Here is a 19,834-nt window from a genome sequence, read left to right as displayed (position 1 = left end):
AAATGCTAAACTATTCACTATTCACTGAAGAGCAGTCAGTAGAAGTACATTTCAGGAAAGTACATACAAAGTCTAATAAAAGTGTATGCTGTTTTTAAATTTAAAAGAAGTACACTATTAGTACACTTGAATAGATCTTTTTGGTAAGGAAGTACATTTTAGAGACATACATAGGAGTAGACTCAAAGTATGCTCTTATTTTGTAGTTTAAAAGAAGTGTACCAACAGTACACGTGAATAAACTTCTTTAACATAAGGGTGTGTTTAGAGATAATATTCTGACAGCAATAACAAAACATGAACATGCATAATCACTACAAGAAAAATCCAATAACTTTCGTATCTGCACTTTGGTTGTTATTTTATGTTGAATTTAGCAAGAGCACAAAATATAGCCAGAGTGAGTTGTGTTGCAACCAATCCAAAAGCCTCTGATTAGTCGTTGCATTCAAAAGCCCAACAAAAACATAGTTGTTTGTTTTCAAAGTTGTAAAACCATGCAAATAAATAAATGCATACGTCTGTACACCGTTTTAATTAAACTTTTCAGTTTGTAAGATAATATACACTCACCGGCCACTTTATTAGGTACATCTTACTAGTACCGGGTTGTACCCCTTTTTGCCTTCAGAACTGCCTTAATCCTTCGTGGCATAGCTTCAACAAGGTACTGAAAATATTCCTCAGAGATCTATATTGACCTGACAGCATCATGTTGTTGATGCAGATCTCCCGTTCCACCACATCCCAAAAGTTCTGGTGACTGTAGAGGCCATTTGAGTACAGTAAACTCATTGTCATGTTCAGCAGAAATGAAGACCCATCAGAGCAGGCAACATTTTTTCAATCTTCTATTGTCCAATTTTGGTGAGCCTGTGCAAATTGTAGCCTCAGTTTCCTGTTCTTAGCTGACAGAAGTGGCACCCAGTGTGGTCTTCTGCTGCTGTAGCCCATCCAACTCAAGGTTCGACGTGTTGTGCGTTCAGAGATGATCTTCTGCATACCTTCGTTGTAACGAGTGGTTATTTAGTTACTGTTGCCTCTCTATCAGCTGGAACAAGTCAGGCCATTCTCCTCTGACCTCTGGCTCGGTTTGAACTGCAGCAGATCATCTTGACCATGTCTACATGCCTAAATGCATTGAGTTGCTGCCATGTGATTGGCTGATTAGAAATTTACGCTAACGAGCAGTTGAACAGGTTTACCTAATAAATTTGCCGGTAAGTGTATAATATTTTTGCTGTTTATTTTTTTGGTACTGTTAAATTGAATTCAGGTATTTATAATTTATTTTAGCGACATTTTTCTTTGATCCCTCTTTGTTTTCCAACTCCAAACGTCAGTAATCTAAAAGCAAACTGGAGTCTCAATTAAAGTTGCTGCACTCTCGTTTAATCTTTCCTCACCTTCAACTACATGAACTCATTAGCATTGTGATTGCAATGAAAGGTTTTGTTGAAATAACCCAGGTCATGTTCATCTGGACGTATCCTGTGACTGTGTCCTTCCCTGAAACTGCATGTAATCAGGGGGAGGCTTTTAGGTAGCTGACGCTTAAAAACATTTTTTTAGAGTGTCCTTGAAGAGTTCAATGCCATCAATTACCAACATTTTATTATTCATAATATTATTTAAATATAGGGTTGATCTTATTTTGTCTAATTACATAAATAAAACCTTTTTTTTTTTTATTTAATCAAGAATTTTTTACATCTTTCCCGCTAGTTACATAATGATTGTCAACCCTGTGATGAAACATCCTGCCATTTAATGCAAATGACCAATAAATATGACGGGAAAACCCTTTTTGAACAGACTTAAAGCAAAAGTGTCTTTATGTGTAAAAGAAAAAGAGTATTCTGCTGAAAACAAGTGACTGATTTAAAAGAGGACTGAAGAGGACCATGGTATGCATCTTTTAGGAAATTTTCCACTTTATTGTAAGTGTTTTGATTCATTACAAATATTAATATGTGCAACTAAATGGCTGCTTTTATTGTTTAGACTGAAGGTGGTGTAAAAAATAGAGCTATACTTGGGCACATAGGAGTTTTCTTGCCTCTCTGGATGATAATGGGTGAGTAGATTCTACCTTTATCCTTTTCATTAAAGAATTACAATTATGAAATAATATTATGAAATAATATTAATCTTTCATGTCAAAATATTAGTCAATGTTGAAGGATGGACATATCACACACATACTGAAACAATGACCTGGAATGATTCAAGAAAGTGGTGTCAAACTCATCACACAGACATTGTGATGGTCCACAATGAAAACGTGACAAATGCTCTGAAAGAAAAGCTGCCAAAACTAAACTCTGCTCCTTACTACTGGATTGGAATGAAAAAGATCAACGACACTTGGATGTGGGTTGCCAATGGACAGGCTGCAGACTATATAAACTGGGCAGAAACAGAGCCCAATAATCGACTGTCTGAAGAAAACTGTGTAGAAATGTACATTACCAGCTTAAGCAAAAGTGGAAAGTGGAACGATGATAGCTGCAGTAACCCAAAGTACCCCGTGTGTCACAAAGGTAAGAAGTTTTTTTAGTTTAATTTATTTCCCATGGGAGCATACTAGATCTTCATATATAAATAATCTGTATATTTTCTTTAAGCACACTGCCCTAACATAACATGCGGTGATAGAAAAGTCTGTGAAGAACAAGTCAACGACTACAGCTGTGTGTGTAAACCAGGTTTCTTGGGGCCACAATGTGACACAGGTCAGAAATACAGTATTTCAATAAATACAACAACTACAACGTTAATAAAATGAATTTTTATGGTTTAATAGCTATTAATGAAGTGAATATACTTTAAAGTGATAGTTTGCAGAATGCTTTGAAGTGATGCTAATGCTGTGAAGTTTGGGTATAAGCGTAGAGTTGGGGTAGGGGGACAGAATACACAGTCTGTACAGTATAAAGGCATAACCTATATAGGAAGTCCCCATAAATGATGAAAACCCAACATTTATGTATTCTTCTGGCCTTCATCACAGTGTTGGGAACAAATTGTGCCCACAATATAGCAAAAACAGTCATTTTTAAGTTCATGGAAACATTCTGGTGCTTATGAGGCTTATAAATCACACAGGACAAAGTATTTTAGTTAAAGAGGTAGGTTTGGGGTAAGGGAACAGAATATACAGTCTGTATATGGTATAAAAACATGAAGTCGTGGCATGGGCCAATAAAGATAGCTGTAAAAATGTGCATGTGTATGATGATGGTGACTCTCTAAAGGGGTCTAAACAAATATACTTTGCTAAATATATAATACTACTACATATTATTGTAACTGACTATCTCTCTCTTTCTCTCTCTGCAGTTGTTTCATGTCCGCACCTCTCCACACCAACCAAAGGCTGGATGGAGTGCTCTGGACTGTACGGGAATTATTCCCTTGACTCAAAATGTCAATTCTCCTGTGCAGCTGGTTATAAACTGAAAGGCACAGCTGAGCTCAACTGCAATTCATCAGGTGCATGGAATGCACCTCTACCTTCCTGTGCAGGTATGGTATATTTTTCAGTATAATTTTATGTTTAAATCAATATTACCTCTTATTTTCTCCTGAGACCCCCCAAAAATTTTACAATTTAGAGTTTTTAAATTTTGTTTTTAGTTTTAGTTTTACAGCATGTCTACTGTAGTGGACCACAGGACCAATTTAGTTTGAAACGTCCCCCACTCAGACAACAAAACTGTAGAGGATATGGCTGTAAAGTAATCCAATATTAATGTAACAAAACAAAACAAAACAAAAGAATTTTATTTTTTTTGTATTGAAATTCCTGAAATAGTTTAGCCTGAAATAAAGCCGTACTCAAAAAAAAAGGAAAAAAAGAAGTGATGTTACAGCGATTTAAAACTGATTATCATTCTCTTATTGTCTCTAATTCTCTAATTGTCTGATTGTCATACTCTAAATCAGAGTCTCCCTCAACTATCTTATAAAGAATCCTCTCTGCTTCAGTTCTGCCTCCTACAACATGCAGTCATTAATTGAGATGGTCCTGGTGTTCACTATAGTGGACATTTTAAAAAAAGGATGATATTTTGAAACACAAACAAGTTAACAGATTTGAAAGCTAAATGTATTGTTCCTGACACTTTAATAAACAAATATATATGTAATATTAATAGTAAAAAATCATTTAAAAAGCTAAATTTTACATACCTCTCTCCTTCCCTATAAAATGTGCTTTTTTTGTTTGTCGGTCATTTTGGATGCAGTGTAAGAAGTGGTTCATAGCATGCCAGCCAATCAAATGACATATCACAAGAAAGCTCAGAATGTCATCTGAACAGTATAACAGGACTTGACAGAGTAGCTCAAAAAATTCAAAGAAAATTCATGAAAACGCAATGTCCACTACAGAGGTCATAAGTCAATGCGCGGGGTCTCAGGAAGATATACACCTTATTTTTCAATGACGCAAGACTTATGATTCATTATGAGAAGAATATACATTAACGTTCACTATACAGACAAACCAGTTTATATTTCAGACAGTGCACTAAAACAATATATTAACTCAGCATCTATATGCATTATATGTTAATGTTGTATTTGAGACTTTGAATTGAGAGCTTCTCTAATTAAATGTATTGTATTTAATCTGTGGTTTACTGATGATTGGTAGAGCTACAACACAAACACAAAGTCTATATCATCAGATATATATTAGAAGACCACTTTCATTTATTGTATTTAAAGTTTGAGTAAAATATGAATATTTGTTTTATTCTATAAAAGTATGATTTCTTTTAACAAATATCACTTAAATATATTGTGTTTTTTCAGACAATTGGTCAGATAATAAAATATTTAATAAAATATTTAATTAATAAAATATTTCCATTTGTTTTGACTGAAAATCAGGGTTATTCCACCACACATTGTTTTTTTTAACACTTCTAAAGTTAACATTAGTATTGTGTTGTCTAAAAGTTCATATATTAACATTTTTATTTTTAGCCAAAACATTCTCTAAATCACAAAAAACAATTGTATTTGGAAGGTCAGTAGTTTAAAAAATAAAGATTAGTAAAGATTAAATCTAGTGAAACTAGTTTTTCAATAGCTGGACTTTTTTTGCATGCTTTTTCTTACACATTTTTGACCACCTCAATTTTCAGCAAAAATTAATTAACAAAAATAAATCCAATAAATGTTTATGCTCATGTATTGTAAAATTGTGTACTTTAGTTTGACAGGAGCCACTGAGGTCCACCCGTTTTCAAGGTCTAATCACCAAGAATTTATCACCTTCCACTTTTCTATCATTAATTATGTGAGATTAAGTTTTGCTTTCCTGTTGCAGCGGAGTGTTTTCCCCTTCTGTTGTTTGGTGGTAGACTGATAAACTGCACTGAAGCACATGACAGCTCTAGGTCTGCCTGTACAGTGCAGTGTCCTCCTGGTCATCTGCTGCTGGGTTTTTCTCGGTTTTCCTACAGAGCTGACGATACATGGGAATGTGCATATCCAATGATGTGTGCAAGTAAGTTTGTACTTTACAGTTGTGCACCACATTTATTAAGTATAGTTTATTTTGTGATCTTACATTAAAGAAATGTTTGGAAAACCCTAAACTTATTTTTATTTTACATATATAAATAATCCTGAATAAAAAGCATTGAAAAGTAACATTTAGTCAGTATTATTTCCACCTATTAGAGGGCAGAAAGCTTTCATGTTTATTTAATGAAATTATATAGATGTGAATGTGAATAAATAACAGATTAATCATGATTTATGAATATAAAAAGATTTATAGTGCTCACTGACACTTGTTTTATCGTTCCTCAGGCTATATCCATTTTCTAATTGCACTTTTGGCATCGGCTGTCATCTCAATGTTTTGTGGTTGTTTATGTGGTTGCTGCATCTGCAGAAAGAGTGAGTTTTGTGATCTTTAATTTATAATTTATAATATACCACAATTACAGTATGTATGAAGAAAAATATATCATCTAATATTTTTTCCTTTTAAATTTTGGCTTTAGGTAAAAAGGTAACATCAAGGTAATTTGTTGTTATGTGTAATTTTGTTTTAGCATTACCACTGATTTGGATGTATGGAAATCTTAATTCACAATGTTTTCTTGTAGAACACAACAGGAGACTATAAATCCAGCATATGAAGCAGAACCTCCGCCACTAGAGGGTCCTCTATGTTCAGCATAACCATTTTGGTCTTTTTTCTTCTTTATTTCATTCTTTTTATATGCTTTGTATTCTCAAACATGAAAAAAATAAGAATCTTTAGTATTTATTTGTTTTTAAGAAAAGCAAGACAATATTTTTGGTATGTCGATTGAAGAGTTGAGATGCAAAAACCTCTAAATGCCATCTGAAAAATTCTTCTGAGCATTTTTGGCTAGCTCCTGTGTGTATGTTCAGTAAATCCAATTTTTTTGCAAAAAAACAGGTTCTTTGCATTGCCTTTAAAGTGAAATAACTAAACAAAAATATTGGAGGCTGAAGAAAAATGCTTATATAGGAGAAAATTTCAGATGGGACTTAAAAGTTTTTGCATCTGAACTCTTCAATTGTCTTTTACAAACAGTTGTGAAATGTGTCCTTTTAATGACAGCGCTATTACACAATTTCCCGTGACTTGTTTCCCATGCAGTGCAACTGTCTAAATAGTAAATCACATTTGACAGTAATTTTGTATGCATTGCTCTGTAAATTTCCTTTCAGATTTCATGCAAATAAAACTGAATTGTGTCAAAAAAGGTAAGGCTTGCTTTTTATTACAGTTATGTGTGTGTATGTTATATAGGGTATGAATCTAAAAATGAACTTTTAAAGCATTTAGACCTCTGAAGCCTTTAGTTTGATAACATGCATAAGTAATTAGTAATTATCTATTATTATTTATTATCATGTTACCTTTGTTAATAACTAATTAATTCATTTCTAAATGTGAAAGTTGGGTTGAAAAATAAATGACCACCTCCATGCGTTTCTCACGTTCCTCAGATGGTTTTGTTGGTGCATATTACTCTATTTTCTGGATCTCTGGTATTTATGACTGGAATGTATAATGGTATGTTCTCATTTAATTTATTTCTTTATTGACATGTTCACACCAAGAACTAGAACTATAATGACAGCCATATTAGGATCTGTTTTTAAAAAAAGTATGTACTGCTGCTCATCCAAATTTAGGTTTTACAAGAAACTCTTGTAAAGATGTATATATATATTTTAATCTCTACATTTTAAAATTTATAATCTTGGCTAAGCAGGTTATTGTGTGGCTGTTTGTGACAGAAGAATGCATAAAAATACAAATAATACACACACATATATATATATATATATATATATATATATATATATATATATATATATATATATATATATATATATATATATATATATATATATATTAAAAAACTGTCACCTGGATTTGTGTGTAACATGGTTGTTTTGACATTTTACCTAAACACAGGCCTATTGAAAGAGGTGGTTCTTTTCTCTAAAAAAAAGTGGACACTTGCAGTTATTCACCTAGTTTTCTATTTATTTATCAGGTTAAAATACTGCATTTTAGTTATATTTTAAGAACTAAGCATTGCTGGATTAGCTTGTCAGATGGTGTACGAAAAGTATTTTCTACAATTTTGTAGAAGTGCTTACATTAAGTAAGTTTTTTTACATAATGTTATGAGATTAGCATTTAAAAAAAAATTCATAAAGAAATATGAACATTTATTATTATCAATTTATCTTCAATCACATAAAAAAACAATTAGGAATCTGTTAAAACTTGCTTTAAACTTGTTTTAACTGTAGCCTATAGGTAGGCCCACATGATATCTACACCCAAAGAAATCCCGCTGATTTTTTTGCCAATCATTAGGTCTATGTATTTACTTGTGTAAATGTGTATTTATTTCATTTTTAAATTTGTTTCACAAATATTATTGTGAATAATAATAATAATAATAATAATAATAATAATAATAAAATGTCCATATGATTTATTTACAATGTGTAAAGTAATATTTTCTGTCTTTTAGTAGATATATAATACGAGAGACTTGTTTACCAAATAAGTGGAACTAATTGGATTTGCATTGTAAACATTAAATAAGTTAAAAATGTAGAATTATTTCAAATATTGTTTAATATATGTTTTATTTATGATATTGCTAAAATCATTCCGCATAGATCCACAGATTTTGTACAAAATTCTCCACAGAAATAGCCAAAAATATGCGCAGATTCTATCTGGCCCTACCTAGGCAAATAACAAACTGGACAGCTCATTCAATTTTCCTCGGTCAGAATTTGGCCATTTGAATAACTACAATTTTAATTTGTATTAAAGCCTTCTTCTATCGATTGTTTTCACAATTTATGTTGGCATAGTAGTAAAATGGGACAAATGAGCTCATGTAGGAACTTGTCAGTGGGGCTTTCGAACCACCCGAACCACCCTGGCTAATTTTATCCAATTTTTAGACAGCAAGGGGCTGTACACTGCATTGATTGAATAAGTTCAGCAGTAAATTAGGCGATTACCGTGAAAGTCCTTTTTGTTAACAAACATTAACAGTCACATTTTTATGCCACGCCACTGTGTTTATCAGTCAATGCCTGGACTTACCATTACAACATCGACAGTAAGTTGGACTGGACAGCAGCTCGTCAGTGGTGTCAAACGCATTTCACGGATATGGTGGCCATCCAAAACCAGGCAGAAATTGCATACCTCAACGAAATCCTCCCCTTCCATCGGGCATACTACTGGATTGGCATTAGGAAGATTGACGGCCATTGGACATGGGTTGGGACCAAAAAGCTCTTGACCGTCGAAGCAGCAAACTGGGCGACAAATGAACCGAATAACCAGGGGACTGGAGAAGACTGTGTGGAGATTTACATCAAGAGGAACAAAGACACTGCCAAGTGGAACGACGAGAGGTGCAGCAAGAAGAAAGCAACTGTGTGTTATTTAGGTGAATTTTAATTGTAAACATATTTAAAAAGTTGTATATTTATTCATGATTTAATATACCATAAATACTTATATGTGATAATTATATATGATAATCAGTGTGCGAATTACAAGTGGTTTGGGGGGATTGACCCCCTCATTAACGCTTGATCACCCCTAAAAGAGGTGAAAACAAGATGTATAGGGAGTCAGGTGTTTAATACTGAGAAATATTTAACTCTGATCAGTATTTTAAATTATAATGTTAATAATTAAAACAATAGATAATAAAAATACACATTGGGTGTCACAGTAGTGCAGTGGTTAGTACTGTCAGCTCACAGCAAGAAGGTTAAAGCTCCAGCTGGGTCAGTTGGCATTTCTGTGTGGAGTTTGTATGTTCTCCCCGTGCTGGCATGGGTATCCTTCAGGTGCTCCAGTTTTCCCAACAAGTTCAATGACATGCGCTATAGGTGAATTGGGTAGGCTAAATTGTCTGTAGTGTATGTATGTAAATGAGTGTGTATGGAGGTTTCCCAGTGATGGGTTGCCGCTCCGTAAAACATATGCTGGATAAGTGGGTGGTTCATTCCGCTGTGGTGAACCTAGATTAATAAAAGGACTAAGCCGAAAAGAAAATGAATGAATAAATAAATACACATCTGACCACACCTGTAACGGGTCAAACAATTGCTAATGTATAATTGCGCCAATCTATTCGAGAAAAAAGTCTGAAAGTGGCAGATCTAGAGCACAAATAAGACATTGTGTTCACAAGACTTTGTTTTCTTGTAAAATAGGTGTTTGTATCCATATTTAGCCTGAAAATAAAATCAAATTAGACACATAGTTCGTAGTTTAACCTACAGTAACATCTGAAATAGCTAATCAGAGAATACTGCAGGTCAGAATACACCAAATATTTCTCAAAATGCTGCCCTGCAGGCACAGGACATCAACATGATGTCATGTTGACGTTGTACCCCAACATCGTGGGGATGTTGGATTTTGTTTGGAAATGAAAATCAGGTTGACCTCAGAACACGACGTCAGGCCAACGTCGATGTTCAATGTCCATCCTAAAATCAACCAAATATCAACATCTACTCATGTTTCACCTTAAAGTTGTGTGGAATTACCACTATGACATCCATCAGACGTTGGATTTTGGTCACTTTACAACACAAACTAAAATCAACCAAATATCAACGTTGTTTGATGTCGTTATTGGACGTCGAAATAACATTATCCTTAGATGCTGACTAGACATCGAATTTTGGTCACCTCACATCATGACCTAAATCTAACCTAATATTAACGTTTTATGATGATGTTGTGTGCCTGCTGGGTGAAAACTTAAATATGTTTTATTAATAAACTAGATTTAATAAAAAATAAATACATAAATGACTTAAGAATGTATTAAACAAACTAACCGAAACAGTTGACCCCCTGATCATCAATGTATAATTCGCACACTATGATAAAATACATCAGTAATTATTTAAACAGACTTTTTTATGTGCATGGCTAAATGATAGTTTATACTGTAATTGTATAATTTATTTAAAGCATGGATTTTGAATGCTCAGTCAGGTATTTAACAGATAGCTATTTGCTGTTTAATTCACATTTAACTTTGTTGTATGATACAAATGAAATGTTATTGACTGCAGCCTCTTGCACTGAGGTATCCTGCAGTGAGCATGCTGAGTGTGTGGAGACTATTGGGAACTACACATGTCAATGTGACGCTGGATTCATGGGTCCATGCTTTGAAGAAGGTGCAGTAGAACCAGTCCAAACTCAAAATGTTAATTGTGTGTTTTCTTGCTAAGTGACCATTTACACTATTGCAGTTGTCCAGTGCCAGCCAGTTGAAAACCCACAGCAAGGTCTTGTGAAGTGTGACGGCGCCTTTGGAGAGTTTAACTTTAACTCATCATGCCAGTTCCAATGTGCCACTGGTTTCAATCTGGTGGGGGCAGAGAGGATACACTGCTTGACAACAGGACATTGGAACGACACCCTTCCTGTTTGTCAGGGTATGGACCATACTGTGTTGCTATGCATAAATTGTACTTCACAGCTTAAAAATCATTGTTGATTCACATAACATTCATGGAAATTTTATAGTCCACAAAAGGTTGTTAAAGATAAGTTCTTCTTTATTTTAAAGAGTGTTTAGTAACTCTATTTATTAGCTTATATGTGAGCAATGGATTTATGTCTGCATGTCTACAGTAGAGATGTCCTGTGCTGATGACCAGTTTTTTTTTGCAGGTCTCTTTCAAATTTTTTGTGAAAAGTACTAATAATTTCTTATTTTTTTCAGGGTGGGTAATAAACAAAAAAAACTATTTGAATGTTATTGACAATTTGTTGTTTGTTGTTTGATTTTACTTGTTAAAAATGTTGTACCATTACAGCTGTCAAATGTCAGGCAATCATTGATGCCCCTCGTGGTTGGACAATGATCTGCACTCATCCGCTTTCCATGAATAGCTTCAACTCCAGCTGTGAGTTTGAGTGTAAGGAGGGTTTTGAGCTCAATGGTTCAAAGACAACCTGGTGTGACCACACTGGCCACTGGACAGACAAAGTCCCCACCTGCACAGGTACAGAGTTGCTGATTCATAAACACTGAATATAAATGAAGACTAGGCTTAACAAAGGCCACATAATGGACAGATTACAATTAGTGTCCCAGCAAGCATTTTTCTTTTTAAAGGATGTCTAACAGACGTCTGAACATAGTCGTCTTGGCTAAAAGAAGGCTAAATTGGGGCTGTTAGTGAAAATCTAATAGACATCTAAGAATAGGCCAAAAGTAGACAAGTCGTCAAATAAACAGACATAAATGACCACACATATAAAGTCTGTCTATTTGACAACTAGTCTAGTTTTGGGCTATTCTATGTCTATTATATTTTCACTGACAGCCCAAGTTTAGCCTTGTTTTAACCAAGATGTCTACGTTTAGATATTAATAAACATGAAATTGTTTGCTGGGGTACTGTAGTAAGTGCTGATAGCAAATAATAGTGCACTTCCCTTCAATTCTTGTGAAACATTTTAATGTTTTGTAAGACTGCTAAGACACACTCTGGAACTGTATGTCCTGTAAAAAAAAATCAGTTTTTCCACACCCTTTTTGTTCTCACAATATTTTACTAATATATAATGGGTTTGACAGTGAAGGGCTAATGTGTGCAGTATACTATACCTTATTACTATAACTGTATTTGGAGTTTAATATATTTTCATTTCTCGTAGCAAATGAAAAAATGATCTCAACCTTTAAAAAAATCTCAGCTGAAACCCGTCATCACTACATCGGATTCTTTCATCTTGTTAAATTATTTTTCATAATGTCTTTTTGCCTTGCATTGATGTAAGTGAAAGTGATTTCCTCTGTTTTGAAGGCTCCTAAAAGGCTCAATGTTTATATTTTGAGGGAGATAAATCCATGAAAGGCATATTTAGTCGAGGATCAATAAATTTAAGGCAATTTAGATAAAAAAAAAAGTATTACAGCTTTAAAGTTCACGTGAAATGGAAGTTTAGAGTTTTATTATAGGATGTTGATGTACTTTCAACTGAAACGAGTTAAGTAGAGGGTGTGGTTTTCTTTTTGTGCATTATTTTCTAAGAGGGGTCTGGTTAAAAATATAGGGATGTCAAATCGACGTCAACAGAGAAGGACTGCCATTTCAAATGCCAAGCAAATTATCGGACTTTAATTGAAAATTAACTTCAGTTGATTAACTTCATTCAACATGGATTAATTGTTCACCTGAAGAATAACAATATGCGCCAGTAAAATAAACATTGTGCAGTTTTATAATCCTTCAATCATCATAACCATTTAATCAATATGGTTTGGATTTATCACAGTGGTGACCTGTAATCCCCTCCTGGCCCCTGCAAATAGCAGTTTGGCCTGTGCTGATCAACTGGGAAAATCCTCCTTCCATTCTTCTTGCAATGTTACCTGTGATGAGGGATACAAACTAAGAGGAAGAGCCGCACTAACCTGCCAGAGAGAAGGCAACTGGTCAGCACCATTGCCTGTATGTGAAGGTGGGATACATGATTCCTCAATGTCATACTGAGCTACTGAATCCAAATTTTCAACACAATGTGAGCTCTGGAGAAACTATGTACTATTAAAATATACTATTTCACACTCTAAAATCTCTGTTTTGTTTGAATCATTTTGGCAGTGGTAAAGTGTGACTCTCTGAAACCCATCGCGAACGGCTCCTACCAATGTCATGACTCTCTCGATGAGTTTTCTTATGGCTCCACTTGTTGGTTTAAATGTGATTCTGGTTTTGTCCACAATGGTACAAATTCCACTCACTGCACCAAACAGGGGAACTGGAGTCATATATCACCTATTTGTCATGGTATCGTTCATTATTCACTGTACTAAGATATCTTCAGTTACTGTAAGTTCAACATATTCAGTTTACCATGTTTTAATTCTGGATTCCCCACAGCTGTACAGTGTCCTCCTCTCTCTGATACACCAAAATATGGAAGTGTGAGCTGTGTACACCCCCTGTCTACCAATAGCTACAAATCCAGCTGTGAGTTTAAGTGTGAGGAGGGTTTGGTGCTCAGAGGCACAGATTCCACTCATTGTGATCACACTGGGCACTGGACAAACACAGCACCTATTTGTACAGGTTTGTTATCAGTTCTTATCATTATGGATGGTGTAATACCAATGAACAATGAGGAATATTATTATTTAGTTTGCATAGAAAGCTATAATTTTAAAGCATTGTTCACGCAAAACTGAAAATTCTGTTTGATTTTACTTTCTTCTGTTGAACACAAAAGAAGATATTATGAAGGAAACTGGAAACTATTGACTTCCACAGCATTTGCTTTTCTAAAAATTCTTCTTTTGTGATCAACTAAAGCTAGAAACTCATAAAAGTTTGCAACCACTTGAGGGTTAGTAAATAGTGAGTACATTTTCTTTTTTTTAGGTGTACCGTCTCTTTAAGAAGTTTACATTTAAAAGGCATTTTATATAGAAATTTGTGGAATTGGTTGACTTAATTATACTCAATGTATATAGTTGTGTGTATCCAAATTGACTTCATGGTTTACTTCTTTAATGTCATAGGAAGGGGGAATGTTTTAACTCAGTACATTATTTCACTAGTATGGATAATGGTGAACATTAATCACTGATATCATATATATTTCAGCTGTTGCTTGTGACCCTCTCGAGACCCCTGCGAATAGCAACCTGACCTGTGCCAATCCATTAGGGAAGTTCTCTTTTCGTACTTCTTGTGAGGTTATTTGTGAGGTGGGATACAAACTGAGAGGAGATATAACACTCAACTGTTTGAGTAATGGCAATTGGTCAGCACCAACGCCTGCATGTAAAGGTGGGGTTCAGCTGGTTTTAATCAATTATTTAAATCAAATAATCACAATCTCTGAAATGTCATGTTATGGTATGAAACTGAATGAAACATAGTTCTATCATTACTATTGCAAAAACATTTGAGTACAATCTTAGAGAATAAGTGACAGAAAGAATTGACTGTAGGAGCATTGTAATACAACATCAGTTATTTATATATCTAAAATGTATAGGGTACAAAATAGTTCTCGACACGACTGAGTTGTTAATAAATCCAAAATGTATAATCTCCTCTTGCAGCAAACAAAATTTCTCGACAGAGTGACGTCACATATTTACCATGAAATAATTATTAACAGATTGGTATAAAGGCATGTCCTCATGTTTTCCTCTTTTCAGTCATAAGATGTGAAGCTCTGGAGTCTGTTCATCATGGTTCTGTACACTGTCATGACCTGCTGGAGGAGTTCAGCTATGGCTCTGAGTGCTGGCTTGAGTGTGAAGCTGGATTTACTTTGAATGGAACTAATTCCACTTACTGCACCTCACAAGGGAAGTGGAAGCAGGAGCTTTCTGTCTGTCGAGGTAAACAAACTCTTGTTAATCTTAAATAAGATGGTTAAAAGCAAAACAGACCTTATTGTGCTATTAAATCTTGTTAAATGTGAACAACACCACAAAGTTGTAACCTAATTACATGGGAATCTGAGAAACTTGGGACTTTATTTCTACCCCCAAGTTGGGGGTGTGTCTGTGAGAAGACTTGCCGGCTGCACTGCTTTTTTTGTATGCTTTTTTGTTGTCATTTATAATAAAACTGTCAGAATATATTTAAGCCATTAGCCATGTGCCAAAACATGCTAACCATGTGTAAACATGTTCAAAAACAAGATCATGCTAGCAAGATGCATATTTAGTAAATTGCTAAATAATTCTAAATGTTTTAATACATTAAGCATGTGATAGAATGTGTTAGCAAAATGGTAAAAACATGCTAGGTATGTGCTAAATCATGTTAACAACATGCCAATAATAATATTTTTCTGTTTGTCTGCTCTTTGTATGTTTCCTGCTTACCCGTGCAGGGCCAGTTTGGGCATAGTGAGGGCTTCCTGGGGGATAAGTGAGGCTTACCCATGCAGGGCCAACTCTAATGGGCCAACATTTAGCCATTAATTAAACTCTTAAAAGCCTGCTCTGGGCTCGAATAAGCTAGCCAACAATGATAACATTACTGAGCCTGCAGCTCTGGGCTAGCCCACATTGGGCCAGTTTAGATTTGGTGTGAGCTTGCCATAGCCTGCAATGCCTGCAAAAAGCCAGCATGGGCCCTGCACGGGTATGTTTGTTAGGTTAACTCTGCACTATCATACACTTTTTGTGATATTTATTTCCTTGAAGAACTTTTTACATCCATGGAATCAATCTTTTCCACAAAAGAATGTAGCCTACTATGTTCATTAAAATGTTCTTCATTCTAAGAAAAAAAATATTCCCAACTATTAATTATTCATCATTATGTTTTCACAAAAATTCAAAGAAGTCGTGTCACAGATCTTCTGATTCTCTATCCAACAGCACAGCAGTGCAGCTCATTAACTGACCCCTCTCATGGTAGTTTAACCTGCACACATCCCCATGGACAGTTCAGCTTTGGTACAGTGTGTGAAGTAAGCTGTCAGGCAGGCTTCAAACTGCACGGCACACCCAAACTGGAGTGTTTGGAGATGGGGAAGTGGACAGACACTCCACCCTTTTGCTTGGGTAATCACTGATGACTCTTCCCCTTTTTCCATTGCACATCATCATGTATATAGTCATTGTATACCTTGTAATAATTTCTGTCCCCTTAGTAAATGTTAAAATGTTACATCTAAACTTCATGATATGACCAAGTCAATCAGATTATATATGCTAACGTTTAATCATGTTATTATTTTTTTACATAGCTCAAGAATGCCCTCTTTTGAGCGCTCCAGAAAATGGCTGGATGAATTGCTCTCATCCTCACTCTCTGTTTAGCTATGAATCCCAGTGTCTTCTGGGGTGTGAGACTGGCTTTGAGTTAACAGGAGAGCCAGATATACAGTGCTCAGCTTCTGGGAACTGGAGTCAGGAGATGCCTTCGTGTGCTGGTACTTGACAAACACAAAATAATTTGGGAACCATTTCTTATTAATGAACATTCCTAACATTCTAACTAAACTATACAAGTTATAATCTTTTCCTACTAAAAAAACGAAGTAAAAATTGCTTGCTAGGCTTTCCCTATTAACTATGCACTGATATTAATGTATACATATATATTTCTCCTTTGAATGTCAGTTGTTCATTGTGAGCCCCTCTGGCTCTCTCATCTTTCTGATCTGGGACCTCCACCCTCAATGAACTGTTCTCACCCCCATGGAAACTTTAGCTTTGGATCTCAGTGTATGTTCTGGTGTGCAAACAGTCATGAGCTCAATGGAACCAGTCAGCTTGTCTGCACCTCCAATGGGTACTGGACTCATTCACCACCCATTTGTGTTGGTAAGTCCAAATTCCCCCTGAACCTAAGTTATTGTATGACCAGGAACATATCAATTTGAACAGGCAATTGAACCAAGAGTGAAAGCACTCTTAAGGGGATAGTCCACCTAAAATTGAAAATTTCCTCACCATTTACATTTAATAGCTTTACTTTTATATCACTGCTTAAACCATTCAGTTTGGCTTATATTCACATGTGTTTATATAAACTCTTTTATTTGAACACTCTTTTGATGTGAATAAATGAACGATTTCAGCATGCAGTACTAGGATCTTGAAAGAGGTGGGGCAAATTAAATATTAGAGAGCATTGGATTAGTTAGAAAATGTATGAGTATGAGGAGACCTCAAAAAATGATTGATTCCTTTCGCTGGAAGTGCCAAAGTTATTTAATTATGCTACTTATTTGCTTCCATACCAAACCAATACTTTGTGAATGTTTATTTCTTCAAAATGAGACGTTTGTCACTGTTTTGGAGCACACTAGATTATAGTAAAATATATTATTTTAGGACTAACATATTGATACTAAAACCTAAAAAACTTTCATTTTGATGTGATGGAGACTAGATATTTGTAAGGATGTTGGGAAAAACAGCCACCAATATCCATAATACAAACAAAAGCTGTTTTCCCCCAATATTCGTCAGTATGTCTTTCTTTGTGTTCAACAGAAGAAAGAAAATCAAACAGACTTGGAGTAAATGGAAGGGAAGATAATAATGGCAAAACTTTTGGGTGAACAATCCATTTAATTGCACTTACAAAGGATGTCACTAAAATGTTTTGTGTTTCCAGTAAAGGAGATGTCAGTGAGTGCCAGTATGCTGATATATGCTGCTGTGGGAGCTGCTTCTTCAGCTGGTTTACTTTTACTGGGTGGACTTATATTTTTGTTGACTCGCCAATTCACCAAAAAAGGTATAAAATAATTCCATTCAACTGTTGGCATAATTGTAGTTTATTAGCATTTGGTAACAACATTAGCTGGTTGGTATTTAACAAACAGCTCAAACCTGCTAGCAAAACTGTTTGTAATATTTAGTTGGGGTTGTTGTAATAGGTTGGATCAATTATGTTTTGATGTAATGCAACCAATATCAATATGTATTTCCAGTTTTTCACCCAAAATATTTACTTGTTTTACTCGTATAACTTATAATATGTCATTTCATTTTAATTTAAACTTATCATTTCCTCAAAACTGTAGAGAGGAATACGGGAGGTAGAGAAAGCGTTTTTATCTAATTCTATATAGATCGGCTATGAAGCGCATGTTTGTATCAACAGTAATGAAGAGTGCTGGGGAAATGGTTATTTTGAAATGGATATAGTAATTTGCTAAAAAAAAAAAAAAAAAGATTATTAGTTTCAATGTCCACCTCACAGAATGTAAAATTGTGATCAAAATTAAATCTATGTCTAAGAAACTCTGAAGATGGGTAAATATCATTAAATATTTTAATGTGTACTAGCTTTAGGAGATATAGGGATGGAAAGAAACATTGTTCTTAATTCGATAATAGAGCTAATACTAGCTTTTATTGGAAGTTTATCCTGGGTTAATATTGATCTTATTAATTTATTAGGCCTTTCACTCTAAATAAAATCTGGTCCATTCATCAACAAATAAGGCAGATGAAGGGTGTCATTTACATTGGTGACCACATTACTAACCATCATTAGAAATGCCTTCGGAATAGATTTCAATACCCTATTGTGTTGCTGTGATCACATTCAAAAGTACATTTTTCACAAACATTTCTGTGGCTCAGAACCTCGCCCTCTCTGTCTAATAGATGGACAACCGACCAAACACCTCTAATGTTTGTAAGAAAACAAATACCTATTGTTCCAAATTGGTGAACGTGGGGAAACATTATGTTTGGAAATTCTTTATGCTTATAAAAATATATATATACTTGTGAAATTCTGATCATTTAAGAGCGAGTTTTTGTATTGAAAAATCACAACGTAATAAAAGATCAATTCCACCTACACTCTAAAAAATATATTTTTATGATATAAAATCTTTATAATATTTCGTTATTGTTTTTTTTTTTTAGCATAATGAACTTTTCGCTTCCAAATAAAATTATAATTCAACTGATTTATTAAATGTTCTTGTAAAAAAATGGGAAGGGAACTAGCAGGGTAAATACTTCTTGAAAGAGAGTCCCCTTTGCTAATAAAAAATTTAAATGTTTCTATTTCTACAAAAATGTTTCTGTTTTTACATTCAGAAATTCTATTAGAAATATTAGGTGTATCACTTAGTTCTTTATCTTTAGTGATTACAATGGCAAGATATTTAATAGTAGATTTAACTGGAATAATGCAAATTTAAGAGTTATTAATACAAAACCCAATAAAGGTTAAAAATAACTCAACAAAGCACCAAATATTTATCTCAACCAGTTAAATAATAACTTAGCGTTTTAAAGAGTACTTTAAGTATGTGTGTGTTTTGTTGTTGTTGTTTTTACAGTGGGCATCAATGGTTTCTAAAACTGTGGGGTTATCATTTTTCCCAAATTAAAAGCTAGTTTTTAACATTTATATGGACAAGTAAAAGATGAAAGAAGGTTTTGTCTGTTGAACTAATTCTTTAACTAGCATCATTTGTTTTAACAGAATCCTAACACATTTTTTCTTCTCCCCTGCAGCTCATTACAGTCTGAATAAATCCTCATTGGAAGGAGACTTGAACCTGGCATTTGAATTAAATTAAATCTATGTCAATTCCTACTAAATGATATTGTTCATGTTGTTTTGTACTTGCAATAAATGAATTAATACGTGAATAGATTTGTGTTGTCTGTTCGATATCAGCCCATGTCAATAGTTACTTTCACAGCCTTTATACTATTTTATTTATTATATCTATATATTTTATTTATACTAGTTATTATAGGGTGATGTGCAGGGTCATTCTTCA

General features: G+C 34.3%; 2 protein-coding genes across 12 annotated transcripts; both read left to right on the top strand.

Moving 5' to 3' along the window:
• Positions 1-1,584: 1,584 nt before the first annotated feature.
• On the top strand, positions 1,585-6,761 carry sell (selectin L). Its single transcript, XM_087298427.1, has 9 exons — positions 1,585-1,907; positions 2,005-2,077; positions 2,172-2,543; positions 2,628-2,735; positions 3,343-3,528; positions 5,342-5,521; positions 5,830-5,919; positions 6,027-6,045; positions 6,132-6,761. The coding sequence occupies exons 1-9, from the start codon at positions 1,905-1,907 to the stop codon at positions 6,205-6,207; spliced, it is 1,107 nt and encodes a 368-aa protein (XP_087154553.1). The 5' UTR covers positions 1,585-1,904; the 3' UTR covers positions 6,208-6,761.
• On the top strand, positions 6,296-19,700 carry selp (selectin P). 11 transcript variants are annotated; one of them, XR_015518047.1, is made up of 16 exons: positions 6,328-6,762; positions 7,009-7,075; positions 8,628-8,996; positions 10,651-10,758; positions 10,834-11,019; positions 11,404-11,592; positions 12,872-13,057; positions 13,201-13,386; positions 13,480-13,668; positions 14,203-14,388; positions 14,766-14,951; positions 15,945-16,130; positions 16,316-16,501; positions 16,692-16,895; positions 17,571-17,817; positions 19,563-19,700. XR_015518047.1 is itself a non-coding variant. In XM_087297894.1 (16 exons), exons 2-16 carry the CDS (start codon positions 7,009-7,011, stop codon positions 19,625-19,627), a joined length of 2,616 nt encoding a protein of 871 aa, XP_087154020.1. In that variant the 5' UTR covers positions 6,328-6,762; the 3' UTR covers positions 19,628-19,700.
• The last annotated feature ends 134 nt before the right edge of the window (positions 19,701-19,834 follow it).

The sequence above is a fragment of the Danio rerio genome, chromosome 20, assembly GCF_052040795.2.
Source record: "Danio rerio strain M-AB ecotype USA chromosome 20, GRCz13ab, whole genome shotgun sequence".
NCBI classification, from domain to species: domain Eukaryota; kingdom Metazoa; phylum Chordata; class Actinopteri; order Cypriniformes; family Danionidae; genus Danio; species Danio rerio.
The sequence above is the reverse complement of the archived record's forward strand: the minus strand, read 5'-3'. Positions and strand labels throughout refer to the sequence as shown.

What these genes read in the sequence shown, in the direction of transcription:
- sell (XM_087298427.1), top strand. An exon ending in GGGGCCACAATGTGACACAG is followed by an intron (nt 2,736 to 3,342) that starts GTCAGAAATACA and finishes CTCTCTCTGCAG; the next exon opens with TTGTTTCATGTCCGCACCTC. An exon ending in ATATCCAATGATGTGTGCAA is followed by an intron (nt 5,522 to 5,829) that starts GTAAGTTTGTAC and finishes ATCGTTCCTCAG; the next exon opens with GCTATATCCATTTTCTAATT.
- selp (XM_087297894.1), top strand. Translation starts at nt 7,009, where the DNA reads ATGGTTTTGTTGGTGCATATTACTCTATTTTCTGGATCTCTGGTATTT. An exon ending in CACTCCACCCTTTTGCTTGG is followed by an intron (nt 16,131 to 16,315) that starts GTAATCACTGAT and finishes TTTTTTACATAG; the next exon opens with CTCAAGAATGCCCTCTTTTG. An exon ending in TTCACCACCCATTTGTGTTG is followed by an intron (nt 16,896 to 17,694) that starts GTAAGTCCAAAT and finishes TTGTGTTTCCAG; the next exon opens with TAAAGGAGATGTCAGTGAGT.